General features: G+C 40.7%; 1 protein-coding gene across 8 annotated transcripts; it reads left to right on the top strand.

Annotated features, from left to right (window-relative positions):
- The first annotated feature begins 2,012 nt into the window (after positions 1-2,012).
- Positions 2,013-18,082, top strand: LOC120442562 (B-cell receptor CD22-like). Of its 8 annotated transcripts, XM_039619211.1 has the most exons (13): positions 2,013-2,143; positions 3,997-4,051; positions 4,141-4,184; positions 4,578-4,655; positions 4,916-5,257; positions 5,413-5,724; positions 13,009-13,272; positions 13,889-14,152; positions 14,644-14,907; positions 15,402-15,463; positions 15,622-15,676; positions 16,884-16,980; positions 17,065-18,082. In XM_039619211.1, the coding sequence occupies exons 2-13, from the start codon at positions 4,035-4,037 to the stop codon at positions 17,180-17,182; spliced, it is 1,917 nt and encodes a 638-aa protein (XP_039475145.1). In that variant the 5' UTR covers positions 2,013-2,143; positions 3,997-4,034; the 3' UTR covers positions 17,183-18,082. The 8 variants fall into 8 exon arrangements, 6 of the variants coding, with proteins under 6 accessions (XP_039475145.1, XP_039475144.1, XP_039475148.1 ...); XR_005614769.1 differs by lacking the exons at positions 2,013-2,143; positions 3,997-4,051 and having other exon boundaries at positions 4,053-4,184; positions 15,402-15,516; positions 17,065-17,098; XM_039619210.1 differs by lacking the exons at positions 2,013-2,143; positions 3,997-4,051 and having other exon boundaries at positions 4,053-4,184.
- Positions 18,083-18,806: the final 724 nt, after the last annotated feature.

The following is an 18,806-nucleotide window of genomic DNA, read 5'->3' as shown; positions in this document are numbered from 1 at the left end:
TAAAACTTTGTTTAAGACACTAGAGTATGCTGTTCATTTGGTCCACTACCAGCAAACACCAATGTGACTCTGACATGCCGTAGTAGTAATGACAACTCAGCGGTCAGAATGAACAAAGACTAAGATACTTTGATGGGAGACAGATATACTTTATAAATTAAAGCATGAAAGTTGATGCTACCAGTGTGCAAAATTTTGTCAAGGGCCATGATATTCAACAGGGTCTCAAGTGTACTCATAAATATTATTAATTATGGTAAAAAAAATAACATGTTTTTTGTCCTTAAAGTTTAAGCTCACTATAAACAACAATATCCAACATTTCTGATCCAGTTCAAATTGATAGGGATCAGATTTGTTCTGTTGGAGCTGATCCATGTCATGATGCTAGAATAATTACTTGTAACTTAAGTATTAGTTGATTAGGAATATAATGTCCATGGCATTATTTCTCATGGCAGGGTCTGAAATGTACTATGGACTTTACAGTGGAGTCGTTCCTTGGGTCCTCGCTGGTGTGTTTTTCAGTGTCAGTGTCATCTGTGCGGCATACTTTCAAATAATTCATTTGTTTCTTTTTTTGCAGCAAACTACGAAAGAATGTGAAGCCAAAAGAAGAGGACAGAACTTATATGTCACTGAGTGGTAGAAACGTCAGCTCTTCAGAGTATGATGTCATTAACACAGCTCCTTAGAGTCAGTGGCGCTGACCTTGAGGGAGCTATGCAAGAGGGAGATCTTGCATAGCTATGATGCGTTGTTCCATTGCCAGACATGCAACCTTTGTAATCTCATGTACTATATGAGAGTGTCCTGTAAATTTCCAGTTATCAAATGTAATTGTTTCTATCTATTCTCCACAGCCAAGAAGATGTAATGCATTTTTGGAATAAACTCGTCTGAATGCCTTGTAGTGACAGATGAGCACAACAAATGATTTTTACTGCTCAATAGTTTGTGTTTTATTGTTGTATTTCTTATTTCATAACACGTTAAATGTTTTCCATGGGTGCCAGGTCTGAACTGCAGGCATGTTTAGCACTCCTATTGTAATAAAGGCAGAATGTAATAAAAATGCATTGCCGGCAATAAGTCGGACTCGTTCCCGGTGGGTGATGGGCTCCGCCAGGGCTGCCCTTTGTCACCGGTTCTGTTCATAATTTTTATGGACAGGATTTCTAGGCACAGCCAAGTGGCGGAGGGCTTTCGCTTCGGTGGCCTCAGAATCTCATCTCTGCTTTTTGCGGATGATGTGGTTCTGATGGCTTCATCGGGTGAGGGCCTCCAGCTCGCACTGGAACGGTTCGCAGCCGAGTGTGAAGCAGCGGGAATGAGGATCAGCACCTCAAAATCTGAGGCCATGGTTCTCAGCCGGAAAAGGGTGGAGTGCCCACTCCGGGTCGGGGATGAGTTCCTGCCCCAAGTGGAGGAGTTCAAGTATCTCGGGGTCTTGTTCGCGAGTGATGGGAGAAGGGAGCCGGAGATCGACAGATGGATTGGTGCTGCGGCTGCAGTGATGCGGACGCTGCACCGGTCCGTCGTGGTGAAGAGAGAGCTGAGTGTAAAAGCGAAGCTCTCAATTTACCGGTCGATCTACGTCCCGCACATACAACATGAAATGGATGAAGAAGGACTATTGTATTGGGTTAAAATAATGCCAGATTAGAATCAATGTTAATATTTTTAGTTTCAATATTATTTGTCATTGTCATTTTAAGCTGGCATCGTTTTAACCCCATAACAGGGATACAAAAAAAACCCTCCTAATTATTAAGAATAATTTTTGTCTGCATTATTCTGCAGATTCGTTTTCTCCTCAGTGCTCATGTAAAAGAACTGAAATTTGTGTTCAGTGTAAAGACATCTCTATCACTGACTTTTATCAAAGAACTCCAAGTCACCAATCATCACTGTATTATTGTGAAAATCTTTAACCCTCTACAACACACCCCTGCCCCAGGGTTTTTTTTTTTAAACCTAATGCCCAGTACATGTGAAATTATTCCAACCAATCAGAGTGTTTGGCAAAGTATCAAACTTCAGTCAAGTAAGAGGTTTGAGTCAAGCATCAATCAAGCATGATTTGAAGGCGGGGCATCCTTTTCTGACACATGGTCATAGGACCGCATGGTGTGAGAAGAAGGTAAGAATGGTTGTCCTAGTAATCATTATTTAGAATGACATAAACTGCAAATCAAAAATACATGTGAGTGTAAGAAGATGTATAGAGGGTTTTTATCAGGTTTTATGAAGTTTTTTTTTATTTTTACTTCGTCAAAAATCCAGTTTTTCTTTTGGCCACTTTTGGGGGGGTGGTTGATAACAATGTGTCTGTATGTAAATATTTATTCATGTATTTGTACAAAAAAAAAGTTCACATTTCACATGCTGCTGATGTGATGCCTCTTGTACAGTGGGAAGACATCAAAACTTTTCTCCATTTCACGACAACAGCTGCCAGGCCAAAAGGGACAGGATGAAGCTGGAACAGCTTCCTATCAAAGAGACATTGTATGGATGAGCAAATGGTGCCATTTAAGGGCAAGAGCAAATTCAAGCAGTACCGACCCAGTAAATCCAGAAAACGCGGTTTCAAACTATTATTTCTTGAACTAATAGGGGGTGGCTGTAGCTCAGGTGGCAGAGCAGGTCAGCCACTAATCAGAAGATCGGTGGTTCGATCCCAGGCTGCTTCCTGGCTGCATGCCAAATATCCTTGGGCAAGATACTAAACCCATGTTTGCCTACTGGTGGTGGTCAGAGGGCCCGGTGGCGCCAGTGTCCGGCAGCCTCGCCTCTGTCAGTGCGCCCCAGGACAGCTGTGGCTACAACGTAGCTTGCCATTGCCAGTGTGTGAATGTGTGTGTGAATGGGTGAATGACTGAATGTAGTGTAAAGCGCTTTGGGGTCCTTAGGGACTGAGTAAAGCGCTATACAATTACCATAACACTTCGAATTGTATGAGCGCAGCAGGCAGCGTTTTCCCTCTTGGAGGCTCTGGGGGGGTCCTTGGAGGTGCTGCACTCCTCCACCTACTGCCCGCCTGCACTCGAGCCTCCGCAGGGGGGATCTTCGGCTGTTCAGTCTTCCGCCTCTCCCCCGCCTGCCTCCTCATAAAACAGGTGTCCCATCACCCCCGCCTGTTCACAGAGGAGGCAGGAGTGGTGGCCGGCCTCCAGATCGGCTCTGTCGCTGCTGCTGACCACTTACCTGCCCTCCTGAACTGTTTCGTCTTTGCAGCTGGCTATGCGGCCTCCCTCCTAAGCTTTTCTTCTGATTCTCATAACATGAGAATCAATATAACATGATATTGGACATTTCCAATCTAAGCCTGTATCAAGTCATATATGTCAATATGTTTCAAAATTTTTTTCAATTCTGCACATTTCGGGAAGATTTCCAGATGTTTTTATTGCTTTCTAATAGTTGTGCAATGGTGTCTGAGTTCATCATTTTCTCTGTCGTGTTATACATGCACAAAAAATATCTTGGATTACATCTGAAATATCATTTTTTAGGCAATAAAATGGCCCAAAATGAGTCATAATATGATGTTGAGTAATTTTCAACATGTACCATCAAAATGTGTACAGCAGGGGGATAAATCATCTTATAAAAGTGCTTTGTTAAGACATTAAGTTCTTTTGGCGTCAACACAGTACATAATTTTACATATTGTTTGACTTTTTGACCCTGAGATCAAATATGTTGTGTAGTTCACACTGTTACTGTTTTTAACTTTCAGTTTCTTGTTTAGAAAATAGAAACATTACTCTACTTTATTCCTTCAGCCAAATAATATAAAGCCAAATAGTGAACATTATTACTAAGTGAATAGAAATGCTTACAGCACATTCAGTGGTGCAAGATGTGTTGTGGAGATCATGGTCAAAAAAGAAGGTGGTACTGTTAACAGCCACTTCTGGTAAAAGCATATCTAATATTCACACTCATACTTTTGTGTTATTTCCTCTTTTTACATCACTTCCTGAACAGTTCTTAAAAAACCTTACATATGTGGAAATGACTTCTCTATGAAGCTTGTAAGAATGTAAGTTTTTATATCTTAAATATGAAAGAAATATCAAAGTTTTATGCAAAGATAACATTTCTATCATTCTTGGATTCACTGCGATTTAGATTAAACATCATATTTGTCGAGGAAAAAGTTCCACAGGAAAAAGGTGAAGGATTTTCTTTTTCTCTCGTCTATCATGTTTATGAACATAACTTTTTGAAATAAGAGCTGTATGCTGGTATCTTAGCAGATTTTTTGAAGCTGAATATTTATCCTAGTAGTGACAGTAGTTACATGGGAACGCTGGGCTTTGCAAAATGACCATTACTGTCATTGTCACATATTTTAAAGGTGATAATGAGCCCTGTTACTGAGTGAAAAATATGTGCTGTATCACACTGTTATCTTGAGCTAACGCACGAAAAATATTCTCAAACATCATTTGAGAGTTTTAACAAAATACTTTAAAAAGTTATTTACTTCACTTTTCACCATAACAGCTTGTCACTGGTAATGTTTAACAAATAATCATGTAAATTGTTTCATGTGCAAACTTCAGACTCCTTTAAACTTCACTTTTTTGCAACAAAGATGGCTGCAACTCTGACTTTTCTTCTCATTAGTTCTCTGCTGCAGGGTGAGTGAAAAAAATCAGCATCACGTAAAGATTATTGTGTAAAGATGATTATTTAACATGAAACATCTACTAAACTACAAAGGGTGTCCATTTATTAGATATTTAACAGTAAAAATATTTAGCATTTGTCCCTGAATTAAACACTGAAGTCCTAGTAACAGTGATAACTCTGGATAAAGGCTACAATAATTAAAAACTGTACTGTTGCTGTAAATTACTGTTTCCATTTCTCTTTTAAAAATCATTGTGTTGTGTTTCAGGTGCACTGTGTGGAACGTTCAACGTCAGTATGCCACAGAATATAAATGTTTTGAGAGGATCCTGTGTGACCATCCCCTGCTCCTTTGATGTAGACAGCAGATTTGAAAAATACTTAGATGATACATGTAAAGCATATTGGAATGATTCACCTTCATTTACCAGTGAAAATGCAAAACTAAAGCCAACTAAAGAAATAACAGGAGACTTAACAAAGAAAGACTGCACCACAACTTTCAATAATGCAAGTCTTCTTCAAAGAAGTAAATACTACTTCAGACTGGAGTGTGATAATGCACTGAAATACAGTTTTAAACAAGCTGGTGTAGATATTTCATTAATAGGTAAGTTTTTATATCCATATATAGACAATTCATGTGAATAAATGACACTAGTCAAGCTGCTTTGACTTGATTGTGAATTCAATAGATTTTACACAGCATATAAAAACCTAAAATGAATTACTGCTCATTTGTTTATTGACTGATCTTTTTGCCAGATGATCCTCCCTCTCTGACTCTGACTCCATCCACACTGGAGGTGAAGGAGGGAACCTCAGTGAGTCTGACGTGCTCTGCTCCAGCTCCATGTTGGTCTCATCCTCCAGCTCTGACATGGAGCCCTAACCTGGGTCAGAGTCAGGAGACACTGCAGGAGAATCAGGACAAAACTAAAGTCAAGACTTCTGTTATGAGTTTCACTGCTTCTCACCTTCATCATGGAAATAAAATCTCCTGCACTGCTGTCTACCAGAAACAAGATGGCAGCCCTGATGTCACTGCTGAAACAAGTTTAACTCCTGATATTTCATGTGAGTTTATTTTTTCTCTTTTCAAATAAAATAAATAGTAATAACGTATAAATAGTAATAATGTATTTAGTAATAAATACTGTTACCTAGATCTGTTATTTTTTCTCTCTAAGACTCATAATAAAACAAAACTACATTTAGTCACTCACATTTGACAGTTGCTTTTCAGTTTACAGTTTACAGTTTCAGAGTTTCACTTAGTATATATTATCATGTATTTTCCCCAAGTTATGATATTTGTTTTGTGAATAAAAAACCAGTAATGCAGAATTATAAAAAAAAAAAAAAATTCAGATAACTGTTATGTGATGTGTGAATGAGGTCCCAGTTCCAGATTCAGGCCACAGATAGTAAATAAAAAATTAACCTTTGTTCAGGAAAAATACTTTGCAGCAGAAAAATCCAAATGGTGGCCGGTAAGTTCTTTGAATGCAAACCAGGACAAATGTGAGTGAAAATAGCAGTGGGAAAACGAATATTCAACAGTGCAATGCAACAAAGAAATGTGGGTAGATAGAGGCAATAAATACACACTCAGTAAATATGGATAATGAACACAACTGGGTAAAGTGGGACTGTAGCTCAGGGGAGTTGAGATTGGTTGGCTTTAGCTCAGGAGTGGTGGCTGGGGTGGGTGTAGCTCAGGGCTGTGCAGAGACGTTTAAAGGGGCGGGGCCTCAAAGTTAAAAAGGGGCACATAGAACCAGACTGAAGCCACACCCACACTCATCAAGAATCTAATATGGAACTTCATCATACCATATCACTGTCATCAGGTGGGGACAGTGCAAAGCAAACTTAGCCCATGTTTTACCTGATGGGTAAAATGTTGCTGTTCAGGGGGGTTGCTGCTGCTCCTGCTGCTGATAGTGCTGGAGGGCAGGGCTGTGTTGATCTGAGACTGTAAAAAGTCCATAGGAGAGATGGTAACTGATTGAACAAGTGTTATGAGATAATAATAAAATGCAAAGATTGGCGACAGCGCTTGGAACCATAAGGCAACAAAACTGTGAGAAATAAACTAGGCTCTGTCTGTGAATCACTCTTTGCCTCTCTTCCATCTCCTCATCTCATCTATTACTCTCCACTTGCTGTCCATCTGACAACAAGGCACACTTCACTATTGCATTAATCTATTATTTAATTATCCACACTTAACAACTCTTGCACCTAATCTATAATAAAGTAATGTTAGAAAAATATTACAGAACCAAAACATTGTGTTTATTATTGTTTTTATACTTGAATACCTTTGCAATGGAACAACTGGTACATGTGTTATTGATACCTGTGCACTTTTTAATCTAGCTGGTGAGAGATCCACTCTCACATCATGGTGCTGATCCAGAATACTTCCCTTATTATTTATTCCTAGTGCTATAATAATAAAGTGATGAAAATAAACAAATTAAGTAATAAACATAAAATAATGTATTTATGAGGATTCAATTTGTTTGACTGTACACTCTGTGCAGGCAGAAAGCTTATTAAATGTTTAAACTGTAAAGATACAATAATTTTGCTGCTGTAAAATCAGCATTTTGTCATATTTGAAATGTAAATCTAATATATTTTGTTTAATGTATTAATGTATTTTCTTTGATAACATAGGATGTGTTTTTAAAAAATCATTACAATAATCCATAATTATTTGGATATGCGTATTAGATCATTTTCAGTGAAATATAAGCCCTCCAAGAAGGCAGCAAAAGCCCTGTAACTTAAATATGTTCCCTAAAACGGTGGACAGAGCTACAGACCCTTACCCAGTTAGCTAGCAGCTTTCACCAGCACTACTTGTGCAGTTAATAAAAGGACAGGTAATGTTTGTCGCGCTGTTGCACACACAGCACGCTCATCTGTTTCAATTTGTCAGTTGTCACAAGACAACTTTCCTACATGTAATAATAAGTTAATACTCCTGTGTGCTATAGACTATGTGTACGCCTTGTACGCATACTAGGTGTACGCTGTACACCTACTTACTGGTTTTTGTTGCATCAGTCTGCGTCTCCCAATTAATTTGTTTCTCCTACAGCTCTGCATATGGCAAGCCATTTCAGCCAAATATCGTGAGTTTTATAATACGTCTGGTTAAGAAATGGTGTAAAAAATGCTGTTTAACGCCATGGGGAAGGCCCTGCATAATTTCAAGAAAACAGCGTTTTAAACGCCTTCACGGCTGACACTGAATGCCGGAAAAAAAACATAGTTTTTTAATCTGTCTTTGACAGGTAAAAAGTGCGTTTTGTTCCGCCCCTCAGAAGGGACGTTCAAGGCGCCACTTCCTGGTGTAAAATACGGCGTTCTGTCAGGTCAACGCCATTTGTCAAGGCATTCTGAATTAATAAACAGTGTTTCTTAACCAGACGTGTTAGAAAACTTGCGATATTTGACTGAAATGGTTTGCCATATTGGCGCTGCTCAGACAGCAAAAAAATGTGCGTCTTCTTTACAAGCTCGTTCGCAGCTCGTAACCAACGTGCTCTGCCATCAGGGGCGATCATTGGTTAATGGTGGTCATGTGACTGATGCAAGCCAGATGTTTTATTTAGCTAAACTGTGATTAATAGTTAAATATCATTGTTGAGGGACACAGGCGGGACTCCGCACGCACACACATTAAAAAAAGTTGCCTCAAGAAAAGGGCATTTGGGACACTCATCAGGAAAGGGGCAGGTACTCAAGCCCTGCCTCGCACGTGCCTGGTGTAGCTCAGAAGGTAGAGCAGGTTATCTAATATTTGGAAGGTTGGCATGCAGACTGGAGCCAATTTGCACACCAAATATCCTCGGGTAACGATATTTAGATAAGCTGTTATCCGATGAACACAACACTTTCTCTGTTATTTTAGTTAGAAAACACTTAAACATAAATTAGGGGAATGGATGAGGCGTGTTATATAAAGCTGTTTAAGTAGATTAGAATAGTGGTATGCAAGAACCGGGGCATTTATCATTTCCAGGTGACCAACCTTTAAATAAGACAAAGAGATTAAAAATGATTAAAAATCCCAGTCTGCAATTAATACAATACAAAATACTACATAGAGTGCATTATACTGGTCATCGGATGTTCAAGATGGGCTTTACATCTTCCAACAACTGCTCACACTGTCAAGGCAATACACCAGACAATTACATCCACGCTCTTTGGTTCTGTCCACCAGTGCAGAAGTTTTGGCGTGAGATATGTGAAGACTTATCAAAGTGTCTGAAATGTAACATTCCAGCCTCCCCTTTAGTGTGCTTGCTGAGCAACTTGGATGAGGTCACTGCAGAAATAAACACAGCCCACATTGTTTTTACAGCCCTATGCATTGCCAAGAAAACGGTCCTCCTTAACTGGAAAAATAAAATAATCTTAATTCTAATCAATATAAAACCATCTAATAGATCACATTAGTCTTGATACAGCCTCTGCCACCACATTTGATCAATCCCTTTGGGCTCCTTTGATCGGCTTCATCACCTAGTGGGGGTGGGGGGTCATGGTTTGGTCCTGCCTTCGCTATTGTGGTTGATGTGGAGGTTGGGATGGGCTTAGGGCACCAGGAGAACCCCTAGAGACGTTATCCTGGAGGGCTCAACCGGGGGTTGTGGTCATAACCTGGTTAGTGGCTCTGGTCGCTCTTAGAGGGTGTTCTCTTCGTGGCTGCGTGCAGCGGGCTGGGGATGGTCTGTACTGGCGGACGAGGTTACTGGCCTGGTGGCCTGGCTGCCTCTGAGTGGATCCGGGGCAGGCGGGGGCTTGGGGTTCGGGGTGCTTCGTCTCAGTGATGGGGCTCTGGCTGGGCCTTGGGGCTTCGGTCCTCGCCGGTGTGTCGCCGAGGTTGTGGGCGGGTGGGTGCGCGGGGCTCAGCCCTGGCGCAGGGGCCTCTGGTGCATCGGCCTAACTGGGGGCTCTTCAACTGGCAGGGAGGTTGTTCCATCCTTGCAGAAGTCCACTCTGCAGGTGGGGAGAGACACAGGAGAGGTGGAGAATAAACCTAACCTGGGTGTCTGTTGTCTTGTGTAGTCTGGAGATGATTGAATGTTGGGGTGGGTATAGTTTCCTCTGCGGTGGGGTGGGGTGGGCTTCCCAGGTCCTGTGGGGCTTAGCGGCGCTGCTGCCATAGGCCCCGGTCTGGATGGGCCTGGGCTCCCTTGCCTTGGTGGGTACTAGAGGACGGGGGTGCCTACTGGGGTCAGCGGGGAGTTGGCCCTAAGGAGGGGCATCTTGCCCTCCTTCTTTTCCTCCCCATCCCCGGCTGCCTCCTTCTTCCCCGCTCCACCACACCCACCCACACAGGTAGGGCCTTGGGGTGTGGGTGTGTCACCAGGGTGCAGGGGAGGCATCCCCCCCCTCTGTCCCCTTCTGGCCACCTGTGCCTCAATTTTATTTCACAACTTAGACATCCACATTATTCACACTCTCATAACACACACACACATATATATATATATATATAGGGCCTTGAGGGTGACCACGTTAACGGCATCCAGAGGACGGTTTGGGTATTCAACCCTACCTCTGGCGCCGGTGCCCACCTCTCAATTTTAAGTCCATGTAGACATTGAGGGTTCTCGGGAGGGGCCGTGCTAACACCTGCTGCTCTCTGGCAGCAGCACCATGCCCTCCCTTGTTTTAAATGCACTTTAGAACAACACGCAGCAACACTACACATGAGCGGGAGGAGGGAGGTATGGGGTCTTCACACACCCCGTTCTCTACTAGCCATCGGGCGGGGGCTGGGAGGAGGTGTTGGCTGTCCGATTGGCCTCCCTGCTGCTGCGGAGCCTGGGCGGTCTGCTTGCCTCCACCCCGGGGAAAGGGTCACATCTCTTGGGTCTGGTGCCGTTTCCCCTCTGGGGCGAGGGTACCTGGACCCGGGGCATAGAGTATGTTTGGGGAGTATGATTGTGTGTACATGTCTATGTATGTCTATCCTTACGTTGGGTGAGTGCTGAGTGTTTGTATATGTGTGCATGAGGGTGGGAAAGCATGTTTATGTCTGTGTGTGCCTGTTTGTCTGTGTCTATATGTCAGGTCGGGTCTTAGACTCCACCTCCTGGGTACTCCCAGGCCCTCCAAGTGTGGAGGCTATCTCCCCTCACCACACTCCCTGCTGGTAACTGATGCCCTCAGGGGTTGGTGCATTGGTGGTTCTTGGTGTCCGGGCTGGGCGCTCAGGTATGCACCAGCTCACTCCCGGTGGCTACTTGGCGGGGCCTGGTGCCTATCGCCGGTCAGGCCTCTTCCGGGCAAAGGGGCCTCGGCCTCCGGCCTCGGGGCCTGCAACTCGGTTCACTCTGGCACAGCTGGCTGCTGGCAGAGCCGGCGGGCACGCCAGTGCAGCCCCTCTGGCTTCTGCTCCGTGGCTACTGGGTGACCCCTCGTCTGGGGATCTCCTCAGCCCTTCCCAGGAGGGTGGCACGGATGCCCTCCGGTGGTACTCCTTGGGCTCGCACTCTGGGGCCTCTGGATGTCTGGAGCCTGGATCTCCTCCATGCCTGCTTCATGCCCTGGGGACGGGGCTATGGGCCCACACCCTCTAGCAGACTGTTACATGGGGAAACCTTTTTGTATACAAGCGCGTTGATCCACACAGGTGTGCACACGGGTGTTCACTGTTCGTGAGACATAAACTACACCTTTCTTAGCTGCTACTTCAAAGCACATTGTGCGCTGTCTGTCCTGCGTGCTGCACAACAACTTTCAATATTTAGTATTTACTGCTGTTCACACTTAGCTAGATTAACGTGATGGTGTTGTGTTTAGTATGTTGCTTTGTCTTTGTTTGGTTTTTTTTGCTTGTCTTCTCTTCTTTTTCTCTCAACGGGTGATCCAGGAGATTTTTTTTTTTTTCTCTTTGTCTTTGTAAGTGCCCTTTCTCACTGTCCCTTTTCCTTCTGTTTTTCTTTTCCTTCCTCTCTTTCTTTCTCCCTTTCCTATCCCCCAGTCATGTCTGTCCCATCTGTAACAACTGAAAATAAAATAAATAATAACAACAAAGTTTGATCAAATGGACCAATACGGCAATGCCATGATGATCCATTTGGCAAAATAAATCCATTTGGTATCCTTGTTGGTCTTCAGACAACAATTCTGACGGCTAAAGAACCAAATGGGACAGACAAAAAAAAAAAAAAAAAAAAAAAAAAAGAATAGTGGTATGAAAGAACTGGGGCTTTTATCATTTCCAGGTGACCAAACTCTAAATAAGACAAAGAGAAAAAGAAGTATTAAAATAGATCATGAAATAACAAGTCCACCATCTGGCTGGAGCCTTTCTATGTGGTGTTTCTCTTCCCACCCACAGAAGGAGGGGTGGGTTTACTGGAGATTCTAAATTCCCCACAGGAGAGAATCACTGTCTGTGTCAGTGTACCCTGCCTCTCACCCAGTGGCATTTGGGCTAGGTGTTACGGTCCTGAGTCTGTGGACTCAGTGTTTTTCTGTTTGTATTAGTTTTCCTTGATTTCATGATGTGTTTTGATTTCTGTCGCTAGTATCCCTAGTTCCTTGGCATTTCTTGTGTTCTAGTTCTTAGGCTGTGGTTCTGTGTTACTTCTGTTCAGTTTCCTGTTTTACTTTGAAAGTCTGTGTACTATGTCAGTGTGTTGAGTTTTGCCTCCCCTTGTCTTGTCATGTCTGAGTCCCAGCTGTGCTCTCCTCCTGTTTCACATTCCCTAATTTCCTCAGTAGGTATTTAAGCCCTGTGTTTTTTCCCTGCCAGTTGTTGCGTCCTCCACGTTCGTTGTGTGTGTATTCATTGTCGTCTACCTTCAGCATCTCCAGTCTAGTTAGTTTAAGTTGTTGTTTATGTATGGCCAAGCGTGACTCACCACCAAATAAAGCTGCCGTTTAAGTTAATGTTTTGTCTCCGAGTCCTGCACGTGGGTCCAGCCACTGACAGCCACACAACTCACCGTGACACTAGGCTCCAACGCCCCTGGAAGATGATGAATGGCTAGTTTTTGACACTCAGTAAAAAGAACTATAAAGTTGGTGAAGTGACTGTAAGACAAAGAAAAATCATTTTTATTGGATACATCAGTCTTTAGAAAGAAAGGGCCAAAGCAACTTCTTACTATCACTCTACAAATTTTCTTGATTAAAGAAAAAAACATGTAAATTGGTGCGGTTTGCTCCCTTCTCTCCTGTTTGGTGTTAGATATGTATGAGTTATTAATTTAATGGGAAAAAATATATATTTTAAAGGTACCCAACTTATAAACACTACTTCTGCAAGGAAAACTGTCTTAACATTTCAGTTTGTATGTTTCTTTGCTCATTTTTCAGATTCACCTAAAAATATCACAGTTTCAGTCAGTCCTTCTGGTCCAGTACCAGAGAACAGCAATGTGAGTCTGACCTGTAGCAGTAATGCCAACCCAGCAGTGAGGAACTACACCTGGTACAGAGCTGATGGAGACCAGGAGACATTTATTGGGACAGGAACCAGTTTAAACATTCAAGTCTCCAGAGACACACAGTCATTTTTCTGCAACGCTGAAAATGAGATTGGAGTTGGACGTTCCAGCAGCATTCAAATAGATGTTCAGTGTAAATATCACATTTCACATCTGCTTTACATATCACCAGTATAACCCAGCATCAAAGATTTAGAGAATTAACTGGAATTTACACACTGGGGTTTTTGAATAGTCATCAAATAAAAAAGCAATGCATTTTTGCACAAAAAGTATCAGCATTCTTAAACTGTTTCAGTGTACAAAAGTCTTTGCTTGTCTAGTCACACACATATAACTAAATGTGACATCTGATTCTCAATTAATAGGGTTATATGATATGATGTCGCCCAACTCTTTGTAGCTATAATAGTTTCAACTCTTCTGGGAAGACTGTAACAGGGCAAGAGCCTTGGCACACGCTGGACAGATTGCATGTCTGTCGCAGTCCCAACACAGAGACACAGACGACCATTCGTAGTAACATTCACACCTATGAGCAATTTAGAATTACCAATTAATCTAACTCCTCTAACTGCATGTCTTTGGACTGTGTGAGGAAGCCAGAGTACTTGGAGAGAACCAACGCAGACACATGGAGAACATCCACAGTCACTGTTAAAATACACATATACGACTTAAGGATAGGCAGTGTAATACCCAACATACAGTGCACTACTAATCTGCATGTTTGATTCCTTATTTTTCAGATTCACCTAAAAACATCACAGTTTCAGTCAGTCCTTCTGGTCCAGTACCAGAGAACAGCAATGTGAGTCTGACCTGTAGCAGTAATGCCAACCCAGCAGTGAGGAACTACACCTGGTACAGAGCTGATGGAGACCACGAGTCGCTTATTGGCACAGGAACCAGTTTAAACATTAAAGTCTCCAGAGACAGACGGACATTTTTCTGTAACGCTGAAAATGAGATTGGAGTTGGACGTTCCAGCAGCATTCAAATAGATGTTCAGTGTAAATATCACATTTCACATCTGCTTTACATATCATCAGTATAACCAAGCATCAAAGATTTAGATCATTAGAACAGAGTTTATACACTATGTTTTTCGAATACTCAGCAAATAGAAACAGTGATTTTTTTTATAAAGAAAAAAGTATCAGCATTCTTAAACTGTTGTTTTAATACATAAATCAGACTTCATGAAACACACATTCACATCCATTATATACAGCCAAGTGATTGTGTTATTGCACTTTCTTTAGATTCAAATAAATACCACAGTTTTGTCTGATCTAAATGATCTTAAACTCTTTAGTGTATGCATAACATTTCACTGTTTTACACTTTATTTTCAGAAGAGTTAGACAGTAGGTTAAAATAACGTCCAAGCATTCTTTAGCTGTCATTCTTTTAAATTAATTTATCAGGCGTTATGACAGGCAGTGTAATACCCAATGTACAATACACCACTAATTTTCATGTTTTAATACTCATTTTTCAGATTCACCTAAAAACATCACAGTTTCAGTCAGTCCTTCTGGTCCAGTACCAGAGAACAGCAATGTGAGTCTGACCTGTAGCAGTAATGCCAACCCAGCAGTGAGGAACTACACCTGGTACAGAGCTGATGGAGACCAGGAGACGCTTATCGGAACAGGAACCAGTTTAAACATTCAAGTCTTGAGAAACAGATGGACGTTTTTCTGCAAGGCTGAAAATGAGATTGGAGTTGGACGTTCCAGCAGCATTCAAATAGATGTTCAGTGTAAATATCACATTTCACATCTGCTTTACATATCATCAGTATAACCCAGCATCAAAGATTTAGATAATTAGAACAAGGTTTATACACTATGTTTTTCAAATACTCAGCAAATAGAAACAGTGAATTTTTTTAATAGAAAAAAAGTATCAGGATTCTTAAACTGTTGTTTAATACATAAATTAGATTTCATGAAACAAACATTCACATCCATTATATACAGCCAAGTGATTGTGTTATTGCAATTTCTTTAGATTCAACTAAAATACCACAGTTTTGTCTGATCTAAATGATCTTAAATAACTCTTTAGTGTATGCATAACATTTCACTGTTTTACACTTTATTTTCAGAAGAGTTAGACAGTAGGTTAAAATAATGTCCAAGCATTCTTTAGCTGTCATTCGTTTAAATTAATTTATCAGGCTTTATGACAGGTAGTGTAATACCCAATGTACAATACACCACTAATTTTCATGTTTTAATACTCATTCTTTAGATTCACCTAAAAACATCACAGTTTCAGTCAGTCCTTCTGGTCCAGTACCAGAGAACAGCAATGTGAGTCTGACCTGCAGCAGTAATGCCAACCCAGCAGTGAGGAACTACACCTGGTACAGAGCTGATGGAGACCAGGAGACTTTAATTGGAACAGGAACCAGTTTAAACACTGTAGCCTCTAAATTCATTCGGGTTTTTTTTTTTTTTTTTTTTGCCAGGCTGAAAACAAGATTGGATTTGCACGTTCTAATCTGACTCAAGTCAAAGTTCAGTGTATGTATCACATTATTAGGCATTTCTATTCATCCAGAATTTTAACAACACATAATCCACCTCTCATATAATAATTCATAATTCATAATTCACCTCTCTTATACTCTACAACTACTATACTGAATGCCACTGTCCCTTGCTAGAAGCCTATTTAATTTTTCTGACATTTCTGGGTACCTAGTGTAAGTATTACAGCTAGCCAAACATTATAGCACAGATCATTTTAATGTCTCGACCACACTAATAAAACACATTCCTATTTATAACACCACAAATTAAATCAGAAAAACAAGACAATATGGTGTACATCATTACAATCGGGTTGTCCCAAATAAATAAAAAAAGGCTGGATATACTTCAGTAAATACAATGATGCGTAGTACAGTATGTAAATTGTTCACTTTGGTTTATGAGCACCTTCACTCACATGTTACCAGTTGTTGTGTTGTTACATCGTTTGTCTAATTGTTCTAAACTGTATTCAATGGTGCTTTGACTGATCCTCTCACAGTGGTAACTGAGTGGGCTACCTGTCAATCAGTCTCATAAATTTGAAAAATGTGTCCTTCCATTTTCTTCTGGTTATCAAATTCAGCAGTCTGTGACTGGGCAAACACAGAGAGAAAAAGTGATTCACACTCACATCTATGGTTAATATAGAATCACCAGTAAATCTAACCTCACAAATTAAAGAAAAAGGAATCAAGACTGGCTTACCACTCTACAATTTGTAGAGTATTAAATCTCTTAAAACAGTCTGACTATACTGTTTAAAACTTTGTTTAAGACACTAGAGTATGCTGTTCATTTGGTCCACTACCAGCAAACACCAGCGGTCAGAATGAACAAAGACTAAGATACTTTGATAGGAGACAGATATACTTTATAAATTAAAGCATTAAAGTTGATGCTACCAGTGTGCAAAATTTTGTCAAGGGCCATGATATTCAACAGGGTCTCAAGTGTACTCATAAATATTATTAATTATGCTAAAAAAAAATAACATGTTTTTTATCCTTAATGTTTAAGCTCACTATAAACAACAATATCCAACATTTCTGATCCAGTTCAAATTGAAGTTGATCAGATTTGTTCTGTTGGAGCTGATCCATGTCATGATGCTAGAATAATTACTTGTAACTTAAGTATTAGTTGATTAGGAATATAATGTCTATAGCTTTCTCCATGGCATTATTTCTCATTGCAGGGTCTGAAATCTATTATGGACTTTACAGTGGAGTCGTTCGTTGGGTCCTCGCTGGTGTGTTTTTCAGTGTCAGTGTCATCTGTGCGGCATGCCTTTGGTAAGTTAGTATGTTCACAATGGAAAGCCTACTGATGTTTTTTATAGCATGCTTTCAAATAATTCATTTGTTTCTTTTTTGCAGCAAACTACGAAAGAATGTGAAGCCAAAAGAAGAGGACAGAACTTATATGACACTGAGCGGTAGAACCGTCAGCTCTTCAGAGTATGATGTCATTAACACAGCTCCAAAGAGTCAGTGACGCTGACCTTGAAAATGATCCAATAGATAAGATTTTTTCCTTAAGATTGTAAGATTTTGCTGTATTTTTTGTGAAAAAAAATCAGTTATCTGTTATACTTGTCTTTATTGAAATGCACTGAATAACCACTGTGCTAACCAACCTAGCCTAATAGCATGCTTTAAGTGATGGAATCACTTTAAATGGGTGTGGTGAGAGCAGAGGGTGAATGATAATTCTAGGAGTTGATAGTGGAGAGATGCCAAGCACTCTTACTTCACAGTTCTATTACAGCTTTTACGCTCTGACAACTTTTGGCTGATTTAAACATCTTGGTAGTCGACTACTATCTACTGGGACAAAATAGCCTCCAGCCATCTGCTCAGTACAGCAGTACTCTGTGCGGAACCTCTGGTTCTGCACAGAGAGCCTACTTCATTTAATTAAATGCCATCTAGCACTGCTCCATCCACTGCACCACATCTGATGCAACCTCTCAGGTGAGGTTGGTCAGGGAGCTGGTCAGAAGTAAGAGTTCAGGAAACAGAGATACCACTGATCAACAAATCTGCGCTTTTACTGTTTTTAAGAGGGAGATCTTGCATAGCTATGATGCATTGTTCCATTGCCAGATGTGCAACCTTTGTAATCTCATGTACTATATGAGAGTGTCCTGTAAATTTCCAGTTATCAAATGTAATTGTTTCTATCTATTCTCCACTGCCAAGAAGATGTAATGCATTTTTGGAATAAACTATCTAATCGTCTGAATGCCTTGTAGTGACAGATGAGCACAACAAATGATTTTAACGGCTCAATAGTTTGTGTTTTATTGTTGTATTTCTTATTTCATAACATGTTAAATGTTTTCCATGGGCGCCAGGTCTGAACTGCAGGCAGGTTTAGCACTCCTGTTGTAATAAAGGCAGAATGTAATAAAAATGTATATATCATTCAACAAGTTACTCATCCTATATTTAATAATGCAACCCCATAAAGTGAGTTTTCATATGAACTCTACATCATAACATGCATGTTAAACAAAGTCTATGATTACTCAGAACACAGGACAGTTGTACACACACCTGAGTCTACCTTGAAGGAGCTCAGGCAGCAGCAAAATACCAACATTTCCAATACAATTTAATTTCAGTACATCAGAGGTTCTTGCTCTAATTTTTGTTTGTTTTAAATTCATTTTAGTGCATAAGGTTTCCATCCTTACTGTCATGGTCCTGTGTCTGGGGACTCAGTGTTTATGTTTTTGATTATTAATATTCTGTATTTCAGTTGGTTTCTGGTTATACTTTAATGATTTTTAGATCTTATGTTTTGCACCGTGCCTCCTGAGTGTTACATGTGAATTTACAGCCTTTGGTGTGTGACGGTGGGTGGTACGGTGTTTTAGAAAGACATTTTTTAGTATGCATACTAAATCATTTGTTTTCTGAGCATAGATTACTTATTCTATACTAATCTATTCAGAAAGTCACAGGATCAAGACCAGCACGGTGAAAGATTGGAAGCCAAAGGTTAACACAGGTAGTACACCGCACATACAACATGAAATGGATGAAGAAGGGCTATTGTATTGGGTTAAAATGATGCCAGATTAGAATCAATGTTAATATTTTCAGTTTCAATA

Source organism: Oreochromis aureus, linkage group 11 (assembly GCF_013358895.1).
Source record: "Oreochromis aureus strain Israel breed Guangdong linkage group 11, ZZ_aureus, whole genome shotgun sequence".
Classification (NCBI taxonomy): Eukaryota; Metazoa; Chordata; class Actinopteri; order Cichliformes; family Cichlidae; genus Oreochromis; species Oreochromis aureus.
The sequence above is the reverse complement of the archived record's forward strand: the minus strand, read 5'-3'. Positions and strand labels throughout refer to the sequence as shown.

Excerpts from the sequence above, each read along its gene's own strand:
- LOC120442562 (XM_039619210.1), top strand. The coding sequence starts at position 4,073 with ATGAAAGAAATATCAAAGTTTTATGCAAAGATAACATTTCTATCATTC. Across the intron at positions 5,725-13,008 it reads TTTAACTCCTGATATTTCAT|ATTCACCTAAAAATATCACA; the intron begins GTGAGTTTATTT and ends CTCATTTTTCAG. Across the intron at positions 15,464-15,621 it reads CAGTACCAGAGAACAGCAAT|GCTGAAAACAAGATTGGATT; the intron begins GTGAGTCTGACC and ends TTTTTTTGCCAG.